Source organism: Myxocyprinus asiaticus, chromosome 38, assembly GCF_019703515.2.
Source record: "Myxocyprinus asiaticus isolate MX2 ecotype Aquarium Trade chromosome 38, UBuf_Myxa_2, whole genome shotgun sequence".
Taxonomy (NCBI): domain Eukaryota; kingdom Metazoa; phylum Chordata; class Actinopteri; order Cypriniformes; family Catostomidae; genus Myxocyprinus; species Myxocyprinus asiaticus.
The window spans coordinates 23,790,154-23,802,824 of NC_059381.1; the positions used below are offsets into that span (position 1 = coordinate 23,790,154).

The following is a 12,671-nucleotide window of genomic DNA, read 5'->3' on the forward strand; positions in this document are numbered from 1 at the left end:
TTACTATTTTATATAGGCACATTCTATAAAAAGCTGTTCTGAGTTTAAGTGACTTCTTTTTTTTTTTCCCTTTTTTTTTTCATGTTGTTAGAAAAGCATTCATAAATAAAATATTCTATTGTATGGCATTTTTTCTGCTATAATTTACTACAAGATTGAGTGAAGAATGGTTTAGAACTCAGTTTTAAAGTAACCAACCTTTTAAATATATAATCACCTCATTTGATCACAGAATTTCTGGGGAATAATCGAAACCAGATGAACAACTGCCTAAAACTTTTTAGTATAGCACTTATTATCACTTCTGCAAAGGGGGGCCTATTTTTAAAACATTGTTTGAATTAACACAAAAACAATAATTTTATCTATTCTCATTTCTTTATGTCTTTTCTTTTCTTTACCTATGAACACGTTGTCCATGTTCAATTACAACTTAATTATAAGTCAGTAACTGGGATCTGATTACTTGAATTTGAAATGTAATGTGTTATACTGGCTTTTACCTAGAAAAAGTAATTAGTTTACAGTTACTAATTACTTTGTAATCAGATTACAAAAAACAAAAAACAAAACAAAAAAAAACTGGTGAGTATACTATGAATGACATAACAACTGTACTAATACACACCCTTGAATGTATTTAGTATTTTGCTTAAGGTATCAGCTTTAAATGTTTTATGTCGGGTGAACACTTAAAAAAGACTTGGTTTTGAGGTCTAATAAAGCACAATCATGGGCCTTCACAAATTACATTTATTTCTTCTTTAGACCAACAGTACATTCGGAAAATGAAGTCATTACTCTTACTTAATTGAATTTTAGAATGTTTTTACTAGCAATTTAATGTCTTTCATTCAGATTAAGACAGTTTTTGAGCCAACATAATTAAGTTGGATTAAGTCAAATCAATGTACTATAGTAGTTTTAACTCAATTTCATTCAAACTCAATATACTAAGGTTTTATTCAGTTAATTTATTTATTTGAATAATCATCAGTATATGCCAGGTGAGCAAGTTAAAGAACAGTGAAACTGTTGCACTGTCAATTTAACAGTAATTGCTCATAGAGCTAAGCAGCTCTTAAATCAAGATCCCCTTGAAAGTGAAAGTCCATCCTCAACTGAAGCACAAGTGCCATTCTTCACCAAAACGGTAACCCCCAAAACTCCAGCATAACAGACCCTCTTTTTAAATACCAATATAACAGAATATTAAACATAAACAAATCTCTTCATATTCTCATCTTGCTAAAAAAATGCATAACACCTAATTAAAAAAATAAATAAAAAATGTTCACCCCAAATGGAAATCCCCTGCCCAGTTTCAGCAATGACACAATAACACCTCAAAAATATTCATTTAGTCGCAACTTAAATAAATTAAGTAAACTTACATTTTACAAATTGAAATGGATAGAAAACAATAAATTCAAGTTGTGACAAAATGTTCTAGAGTAGTGTTCATTTAGTTCATTTTAATTAAGGAAACTGAACAAGCAGCAGTGCATATGCACTGGAAATGCAATGGAAGTAAGTCTTTATGTTCTAAAGCACACAATTTAACACACAATAAGTCTCTAAATATAGGGAAACATTATAAATGGTCAACATAGTAAATAAAATGTTCAAGGGTTAAGGAGAAAAACAAATCTTAGGAGAAATGATCATGTTCTCACAAAAACACACTCTTTTTTTCTAATACCACTGATGTTTCCCCTTAAAGGGATATTCGAGGTTCAATACAAGTTAAGCTCAATCAACAGCATTTTTTGCATAATGCCGATTACCACAAAAATTACTTTTGACTTGTCCGTTCTTTTCTTTAAAAAAAGCAAAAATGGAGGTTACAGTGAGGCACTTACAGTGGAAGTGAACGGGGTCAATTTTTTATGGTTTAAACACAGAAATGTGAAGCTTTTAATTTGATAAAAGCACTTACATTAATTCTTCTGTTAAAACTCATGTATTATTTAAGCTGTAAAGTTGTTTATACCACAATTTTTACAGTCTTTTTGGGTTTATGATTTTTGCTTCTGGGTCGAGTCAAAATTATTTTTTGTGGTAATCAACATTATGCCACAAATGTCAATTGAGCTAAACTTGTATTATACCCAGAATATTCCTTCTGAAATTAATAGACAATTAAGATTTAATGAAATGTTGTTGTAAAAATATTTTCCTTCTAAATCCACTGAATGGCTGGTATTAGATGTTTAACAAAGAACCAATGATCAGATTTTCAGAGTATGCACAGTGTGTTTAATACAAGTTGATTTGTGTTTTGAATTCTGTTATTATATATTAGCTTCACATGCCATCCGTTCATTTGTTTATAAAATGTGTTGTAATGACCCAGAAAAGCTAAATCTGTTTAGACAACAAACAGGGGAGCGCCCTCACCTACTGAACCTCAGATCACAAGGCATCATGGATTTATCTCTAACTGTGAATCTAACTGTAGAATCTTCCAGCCCAATAAGCATTATTATAAAACTGGCCCGACATTAAGAATTAGCAAAGATAACATGAAGATCAAAAATGGAAATAATTAAAAGGAAGTTAACAGACCAGTGAGCACATTTTTTAATTGATGCTCACAGCTGTGCAGAATATGTGCAGGTTCAGAGCTCATCCCTTTATTCATGCAAAGATTACTACAGTATCTGTGCACCCAGCCAGCAAACACTTATAAACTTTACACTCTTCATAATGTACAAATGTACAACATTATGTACACATAATACACATAGAGGGTTTGAAAGAGTTGAGATTTCCACCACATCTGTTTAATATCAATAGCTACAACAACTCTCAAAATCACAATGCACACATTCATAAGACGCCCCCCTTTGTAGTTTATATCCACAATAATCAATCAGATCTATCCAGAAAGAATTAAAAATAGAGAAATCACTGGCATGAAAGTCAAGGTTGACTACATTGTAGTCTCAGGTGTGGGCCTGGATTTTGTCCCATGCTCTGCCTCTCCCTTCCCATTCTGTCCATTGGCATGCTGAGGTCCTTTGGCATGGGGCCCACTAGGTAACAGCAATCCCATCCTGCTGGGTTTGCAGGGACTCTGGCTCATCGCTTCAGACCTGGCCTTAATAATACCAGGGAAGGGGCTCCCAGATAAGGAGGAAGAGGAGGTACAGGGGCTCCAGCCTGGAAGAAGGCGTGATGCTGGACAAGAGTCTACACCTCTGCTTAAGAACTTTGGGCTGGGCTGCATTGAGGCCAGGGTCTGCTGACTGCCATTCATGCAAATGGAGTTGGTGTCTGCATAGGAATGGTTTGCAGAGCTGTTTTGTGCGCGATAGTTGTGCATGCTCCACCCTTGTTTTTTCCTCTGCTGACACTGGCACCGCAAGATGCGAATGAAGGCCTGCTTGAACTCACGGCTGTAGCAGGGGTAAATAATGGGGTTCAGGCAGCTGTTGAAATAGCCCAGCCAGAAGATCACTTTGAAGAATGTCTCAGGAGGACGTAAACTGGCATTAAAGGACCCTAAAACAAAGAGGAAATAGTAGGTGGTCATTGGTAGATTCTCTGCATGTGCAATGCTCATTTTTTTATTCTTCACCAATAGATGGCAGACTTTATCAACTACATTTTACTGGGTTAAAGACAGACTATCCTATCTGTTGAATTCAGCAGGTTTTCCTCTTAAAGGAATAGTTCATCCAAAAATTTAAATTCTCTCATCATTTACTCACCCTCATGCCATCCCAGATGTGTATGATTTTCTTTCTTCTTCTGAACACAAACAAGGATTTTTAGAAGAACATCTCAGCTCTGTAGGTCCATCCAATGCAAATTAATGGTGGCCTGAACTTTGAAGATCAAAAAAGCACATAAAGGAAGCATAAAAGTAAACCATAAGACTCCAGTGGTTAAATCTATATCTTCAGAAGCGATATGATAGGCGTGGGTGAAAAACTGATCAATATTTAAAACTTTTTTTTTTTTTTTTTTTTTTTTTATAAATATCCACTTCTTTTTTTTTTTTTTGGGTGGTTTGCATTCTATGTGCCTATCGCCACCTACTGGGCAGGGAGGAGATTTTATAATAAAAAAGGACTTAAATATTGACCTGTTTCTCACCCACATCTATCATATCACTTCTGAAGACATGGATTTAACCACTGGAGTCTTATGGATTTCTTTTATGTGGTTTTATATGCTCTTTGAACCTTCAAAGTTCTGGCCACCATTCACTTGCACATACAGAGTGGAGATATTCTTCTAAAAATCTTTGTTAGTGTTCTGCAGAAGAAAGAAAGTCATACACATCTGGGATGGCATGAGGGTGAGTAAATGATGAGAATTTTCATTTTTGGGTGAACTTTCCCTTTAACTATCAAAATAAGTAAAAAATGCAAAGTACAACAGTTTCTATGCTTATACAATTATCTGAAACATGGTAAATGCATGGGCACAAATTAGCAAGTGCGATGCAGTGGGGTTCGAAATTTTAAAATCACTTGTGAAAATGCTGCTATTTTACATTTCTCTAATTTATCAAAGAAAATTCATTACAAATTACTGTATATTATCAGCATAACAATTTAAGTAAACAGCTGAATTGATTAATTAACATGAATTTCAGAATTTGGTTTGTCCCCGTTTGATTTGTTCAAGTTATTGCAAAACCTGATGATTCATGTTATCCCAGCATGATTTGAACATTTTCCAAAGAGCATCTTGCATGCTTCAGTGGAAGCAAGAATATCTGACCTTTTGTACAAAGGAGTTAACATGGTCAATTTCACAAATTAGCTTATTTGATTCGTGACCTAGAAGTAGTGCAGAATCTTAAATACATCTTATTTATTACACATCATTAAATGTCTTTGTTTTGAATTTTTCAAAATCCTTAAACATAAATATCCTCTTCCTTGCTGTGCACTCTGTCAATTTAAGCTTTCATTAAAATGCTTGAATCTAATTTTAAGAACTTCAGTTTAAATGCTTCTGTCTTACGAGGAAAATTGATGCTGCTTTTACCATTTTATTTCAAACTATTAAAAGAAACCAGCCAGCAAAATGTTGGCAGTTCCAAAGGTGCTTTTTTCCCAAATAAAAATCCTTCTTAGGTTCCTTTTCCCACTGGTCTCTAGAACACTTAAAAGGTCACAGAGATCTATCATGCATTTCAGACTCAGGATCGCTGCTCATCTCTGCTCATGAGTTTACTAACTCACTCTTCCCAGAGGAATTGACCACTTTTTCACTCAGTCTCAAATGATGTGCAGCTCATACCCTTATTTGGCTCTTTTCTTCACTCTGGTCCTAGAGTAATCATTTTTCTAATTGAAAAACAAAAATGATTTAAATGAAGTCAACACAAAATAAAACCTGTTAATCTGAAAGTTTCAAAGGTTGTAACTTTTTTTTTTTTTTAGATTACTAACTACAGATATTTACTCTGACCGTTTTAGTTTACAGAAACAGAGTGGATTAGTGAAGTGAGATCATTTAGGCTAATTTGAGAAGGTACGTGTCAGTCCAGAGCCAAATGAGTCTTGGTTCATTACCACACTTCAAGAAGAACCACAGGTGTGAGGCCTCAGGTCAGACTGCCTGCCAGTAAGTCAATTGTTCCATTCAGTTAAGTTCTCACTCATACTTTCTCTAGATCACATGACACTCAGATATCTCAGCCAGGGCACAAGGTGATTTAAGACAATCTTCACTAATAGGGAAAATTAGACACCTTTTTCCCCCAAATTTTTTATAACCTTGTAATATCTCCTTGTTGAGCATTTTATTTTTATGTAGATTTATTTAGGTTATTGGTGATTAAATAAAGACTGTAGAAATCATTGCTCAAAATAGTAAGTACCGCCCTGAGAAAGCACATTACTCTCATGTGGCCTGGTGGCAAAGTGATCATTGATTTTTCATTACCTGTATTCTCAAACTCTATTTTGTTAAGTATCTTTCCATACAGAAGAGAAAATGAATTACGCTGAAATGTGAAGCAAACTGCTGTTTGCAAGCCTTCTGAACTGTAACATACATGATCCATGCATGTCTGCTGGGCAACAACCCAATGCCAAGACTCAACAGAGGAGTTGCTTTGTGAAAATTCTGTATAATATAAAAGATAGAGTCTTGTCATTAAATTGTCATTACGGGGTGTTTAGAGGTGGGGTTATCGGAGATGTATCATACCATAATAAAAGACAGACAAAATAATTTATATAATGGTACGCAAGTCTCCATGAGCGATTGCACAGAAAACAAACGGGAGAATAGCAGAAAATGTGTATACAGCACAGAAAACCTCAATATAGAGAATTTGACAGACATAATTAAGTAAACAAAGCAGAAAATACAGCTCTGCTCGTGGATATCCGCTTAACTTTAAGTTACATGCCTCAAACGAAACTCTGAAAATCTTTAAAAGATTTTGTGTCACTAACCTGGCAAACTTGGGCAAATTCTGTTATTATTTCATCCTTAAAAGCACTCATTCTCTCAACACGGAATCTTGTGAACACAACTCAGCTTCCAGGTGGACTGATAAAACGTCTTGTGTGCGTTTACTCACGGTCGTTCCATCAAACCAGCCAATCAGATTTGCACTGAGTTGATCGAGAAAGTGTTTTCAAGTTTTGTGTGCTATGTGCATCAGATGGTTAGAGAACGACTGTGGGCAGTCCGTGGACATGCCGTCCGAGGCTAAAACTAGTATGGTGTTTGCAGACTTATAAGGATTAGAGAAACTAGCAACTTTTAAACAGTTTGACAAATCTAAATATTTTGATAGTTTTTCGTCATGAGGGTATCTAGATTATACTGTATATGCAAAGTTTTGTGTGAATCAGACCAACGATCTAGGAGTTGAAATGGCAGCAGAATTTTTACGTTTTGTTTCTAATGACTCAGGGAATCAGATCTAGCCCATATGGTTGCAAATATATTAGCAAAAAAGGAAAAGTGCTTGTTATAGCGCCTCCTAGGCTATGAGAGGTGAAGAGGTGAATATCAAATATAAATATTACTATTATGATTTTTACATGTTCAGTTTCAACAGAACACAAGGGTGTTGAAAACTAAGCATGACCAAACCATTGGCGGACTGCAACCAGTAATACTTAATCTTCTCCTTAAACAGTTTCTCTCCAGACTCCATGTGGAGGTAAATTAAATTAACATGGCATTTGAAAACAAAGAGCACTTGGAGAAGGAAAGTCAACTCCTCAAAGATTAAACATATGGAATACATTTACCCTTCTAAATATTTCCATGCTCATTTGGTGAAACAACATTTCTGTCCATCTCCTAATATGACCCTTTTATAAGGTCATTGGCAGCAGAGCCTAAAGGTCATAAAGTGAATATCGGAGGGTGTTTAAATTCTGAGCAGATTGGAGTTTTTCTATGGTGGGAATAGTATTTCTTCTATATTCCCACACCTCATCACAAACCTCTGGGTTTAGATAGGGAATGAGCCTGGGAATGAGAGAGCTCTGAAGACATTGGCATCTCCAGTGCATTCCACCAGGAGACTTCAGCAAGCTACAGGGACCTGTTTCAAATGACCAACTCTGTGACAACCCACCCACTGCTGAATTAAATGACCAGGCACATCAGGTTTGCAGCACAGAGATGATGGAAAGTATAGTGATATAACAATGCAGGGCTGATCATTCAAAATAGCACACACAATTCAAGGCTTCATACTTTAGAAAAGTACGTATTACAAAATACAAATGGGGCTCATAAATTAAGTCCTTCTTATTAACCTTCTGCATCTGTTCAACTGGCTGTCATCCATGCAAACACTAAACTCTTCCAGGAGCAACGGGCAATAAATATGTAAATACAGTACTCAGTGTCACTCACACTAACACTAAACACCATCAGGGTAACACATGTGAAATTTAAATAATGCAATAAACATTAACTAAACTACATTAAATATAACACAGAACACCCCAATGTACATAACTGATATTAAAAATAAGAAGAAACATAACTATTCCCATCAAATATAATGAAATATGTTGGGTCACGCAGGGAATTGTGGGAACGCTCGATTATTGTTTTTCACTGTAATTTTAACAATAATTTAATGTAAAAAGTACATGTACTCTCTTGTTTAACATAATGTACATTTTTACCATTAATTATACAGGAAAATCATACTTTTACATTTAGAAAAAATCATTTTTTCAACATTTTATTGTAAAAACTAGCACTGTATTGTCTTTTAAAATATATTGCAATTTTTTACTGTACAGTTAATATTCGTTAATCAATGAACGTTTTATTTCTATAGCCATTTTACAGTTTTTTACCATTAAAATTACAGACATTTTTCACAGTGTACTGAAGAGTTAAACTAACCTTTGATACTATGTCAAAGGTGAAATCTGCTTATCTATGGACATAATGTCAACTTGTTTTTAATTCTCATGTAAAAGCATTAGAGAGCCAAAATTACAAGATAAATGTTGATCCTCAGTAATTAAATGTAAAACACAAGAGTAAAACGTTAAGTATCACAACACACTGTCCCAGGTTGTTGCTTCACCAACCTGGGTAAACACAAACATAACATGAATTAACCAACCAACCCTTTAAGTGGGAGACATGGCATTTTTCTTGGCAACAGGATTGCATTCAATCTGACATTCAGTCTGTAAAATCATTGCTTTGATTCTTTTAGATAATGGCAAAAATAATAATTTGATTGTTCAAATGACATTAACTTTACATGCTATCCTTGCATGCTTTGTTTGTAACTACTACATCAAAATAAATGGTATAACACAAGGAAAAATGCTATTATATATATATATATATATATATATATAAAAAAAAAAAAAATCAGAATGCATGAAATATTACAAAATATGCTTTCTTTCATTTCATGAAAAAAGCATTGCAACGAAAGTAAGTAAAATGGGCCTGTTCATTACATGACAATTTTTTAATAAGGTCTTAAACACTTTTAGCCTCTACAGAGTCATGGTTCCCTTAAGCATGGTAATGTAAAATACATGGCATGATTCTATAGCCAATAATTGTATGCATTCAGCTGTCAATAATCCAGTTCAGGAATGCTGCAATTGGCAATGAATTGCATAAATAACACACACTGCTACAAATATTTGGAAAATGATATTATCATGGTATTGGAGCTTGTCACATGGGTTTGTCTCCCCAAAGTCCAACTCCACATTGTTGAAATTGTTAGATCACCTGTCATGTCCTAATTAATTATAATGGGGCTTCCTAAATTGACTGTTCGTGTATGGCTTGGGACTCTTTTATCTCATTTTAACCAAAAGGTTGCCATGAGGTCAGGACAAGGGTATTTCATGTCAGGATGGGGTAAGTTGTCACCTTTTTAATGTTGCAATTTTATGCAATTCATTCATTACAATTATGCCAAAATTGTTCAATATTTTTGTTTGTTAACTTTTCCATTTTTGCTGTTTCATGAATTGTTTTGTGGTTTGAAATGGTCTTACTGTTTAAATATTGCTGAAAAGTCATTTTCAGTGCATCTATTTTAAATATATATATATAATTTATTTATTTATTTTTTTACTTTGCTAGTATATCATATCAAAGTTATCCTTCTCTGACTCCCTTGGGCAATAACTATTCAAATGTTCAATAGATTTTGTAGTCAAAACTTTAAGCTTTGTGTCCATGAAGAAATTGAATTTCAAACATAAATCTACCCTGAGAAATATTCACTTAAGTAGAGTGAAGAGTGTGAAAACTAGGCCTGGTCTCCCCTGTAAGATTTAGAAAAATGAAACAATAGGCCTATTTATTTGGGGCTAAAGGCCCCTTTGTGGTAAAAGGCACTTTTGATTGTATTTTCTCCAAAAATTCTAAACAGCAACAAAACCTACCACAACACTTTCCTGAACTGTTTGTCACTGCAAAAGTTTCCTGATCCATCAGGTCACTGAATGCCATTTCTAAAGGTTGATTTTGATTAAATTTTATGTAAGGAATAATTGACGATGGACTGTTGAATTACTGAAAAATAATGCACACCCCAAGGTGGTAATGTGGCCACAACGCAAAGCGGAGTGACCATTGCACCTCGGGTGTGCATTATTTTTCAATAATTCAACAGTCCATCGTCAATTATTCCACTTATACGGTTACCACACCTTAAGACATTGTTCAGGGTTTTATCTCAAGTATTCAACAGACCTGTGGTATACTTACATTTAATAACTTTTTAAATGTTGCAAATTTATGTAGATTATTTTGAGACAAATTTGTCATTTTCAGTTTTGTTCAAGGTGGTTAAATCTGAAGTTTTTTAATCACGTTCCAATAAGTCCACCCACAATGAAAGGGCTAAAGGCCCCCAAAAAACACATGTTTTTCAAAAGTTTGTGTTGTGAGAGTGAGGGATAGATTTGTTATAAAGAGTGTTTAAAAGTGCACTCAGTAATTCTTTCCTCATTAAAAAAGTTGAACTCCTAAAGACATGAATTGTAATTTTGCAATATATGTAGGAAATCATGGCCACTCACATTAAAATGAAGACTCCAGTCATATCACGGACATTATAAAAGCTGTTTTATTCTACATGGAGAGGGTCCGCACATGGGGGCTGCCATCATTAATCACATGACCAGCCGAATACTACTCGCTTAATCTCAGTAACTGTATGACACTTTCACTCACTGATTAAAGTAACTATGTGAATACTAAATTTCTGAATACTAAATACTACATTTCTTCTCTGGCATCTGAAATTGAAAACTATTGATTTTAAATGATGCTGCATCCACGCCGCTAGGTGTCAGTGTATGTCCAAGATGACACAAAGACAAAAGTTATTGAGTGCACCTTGACTGATCCAATCACAATGGAGATTCATTTATTTACTGAAAACTTGAGATGTTATGAAATGCAAAATGTTAAATGAACAGGAAATGGTGCACAATTTTCTAAAGTGGTTATTTTGATGAGCATTGTTTTAATTTGTCACTCAAAAAGCATCTTGCTGCCTCAAAAGTATCTCAAGAAGTTTTCACATTTTGCCCTAGTGCCCCCAGATTTCACAATAGCCCCTATAATAAAAAATTAAGAAATGTTTAATTTGTAGTTTGACACTGTGTTTGGGGTGTGTACCTATAGGCCACTAAAAGACTTGTCTTTTGCTAGTGTTGACAGATAAAACATCATACGTACCAATGGGTAGAGCGAGGAAAAACGGTAACCAGCACAGGATGAACATGCCGACAACAACCCCAAGAGTTTTGGCCGCTTTCTTTTCTCTGGAAAACTTCAGTAGTTTCACAGTCAGAGAGCTCCTCGTGTGGCCTTTGCAGTCCTCCTGCGTATGAGAAGAGCCTTTATAATGAATCCGGAGAGTCAGTTCACTGGAGTCCATGCGCTCTTTCATCACTCCAGCCTCGAGATTTCTGGTGGTTCTCTTAGCAACCACATACACGCGGCAGTACATGGCCAGAATGACCGCCAACGGGATATAGAAGGAGCCCAGTGAGGAAAAGAGAGCGTAAAACGGCTCCTCTGTGATGAGGCACACGGTGTCATCCTCTGAAGGCGGCTCTTTCCACCCGAGTAATGGTCCTATGGATATGACAATGGCAAGAACCCAAACGCCCAGCATGGCCAAGAGCGCCCGTTTCTCTGTCACAATACTCGGGTACTGCAAAGGGTAACGCACCCCAATGTAGCGGTCAATGGAAATGACGCACAAGCTCATGATGGACGCAGTGCAACAGAGGACATCCACCGCAGCCCAGATGTCGCAGAAAATCCTCCCGAAAACCCAGTAGTTGAGAATTTCTAGTGTGGCGGACACTGGCAGGACGGTTGTGCCCAGCAACAGGTCTGCCATGGCTAAATTAATAATGAAGTAGTTGGTTGGGATGCGCAGGTGCCTGTTGCACACAACAGAGAGAATGACGAGAATGTTGCCCACGATTGCAAACACAATGAAAGCGCCCAAAACCATGCCCAGTGGCACTGCACGAGCAAGGCTGAAAGAGCTCACTTCGGTCCCGTTTCCTGCTCTGGTCGAGTTGGAGATGTTGGATGGCACTTGCGAAAGCAGTTCTGCATGGAGTCCCGCGGAACCATTATTCAGCAAGTCCACGGCCTGGTCTGTGTCAGAATTCATCTTGCCTGTACATCACCTCCATATCAAAGTAAGATTTTTTTTTTCTTTTTTTTTTTTTTTTCTTTGCTTTAAATTCGCAAACTGTTGTTTGTTTTCCAAAGACAAGGATGGGAATGAAAACGACCAATTTCAAAAGGTCCGTGAGCTCTGTTGCGTAACAAGCGCAAAATAAGAAAAAAGAACAGTCCACAATCGTATACCTTGCATAAAGTCCAGTTGTCTTCTCTGTGATTCTCTGTGATGGGCAGAACTTGCTCTCCTCGGTTCGGTGAGTTCTCCGCAGTGTCCACCGGTGTTCCAGCGCGCTCTTTCTGACCACTCCTGTATTCACCGATCACTCTGTATCCAAACCCCCTCCCCTTTATGCACAGTTTTGCATTGTGACAACAGTAAATCGCGTAGAGACCTTTCAAAGCTGAATATTTTCACGGCCTGTTAACCTGTGAGCATATTTGGCTATCATATACATTACAACGAGAAGTGTAATGCCCCATAGTGTGTTGACAGGTAATCCAATACAATGTCACCAGGA

The 12,671-nt window shown here is 36.1% G+C and overlaps 1 protein-coding gene across 1 annotated transcript; it reads right to left on the minus strand.

Moving 5' to 3' along the window:
* Positions 1 to 631: 631 nt before the first annotated feature.
* On the minus strand, positions 632 to 12,437 carry LOC127428421 (alpha-1A adrenergic receptor-like). The gene is made up of 2 exons (XM_051676775.1): positions 11,185 to 12,437; positions 632 to 3,507 (listed from the first exon to the last, which is right to left on the minus strand). The coding sequence occupies exons 1-2, from the start codon at positions 12,137 to 12,139 to the stop codon at positions 2,936 to 2,938; spliced, it is 1,527 nt and encodes a 508-aa protein (XP_051532735.1). The 5' UTR covers positions 12,140 to 12,437; the 3' UTR covers positions 632 to 2,935.
* Positions 12,438 to 12,671: the final 234 nt, after the last annotated feature.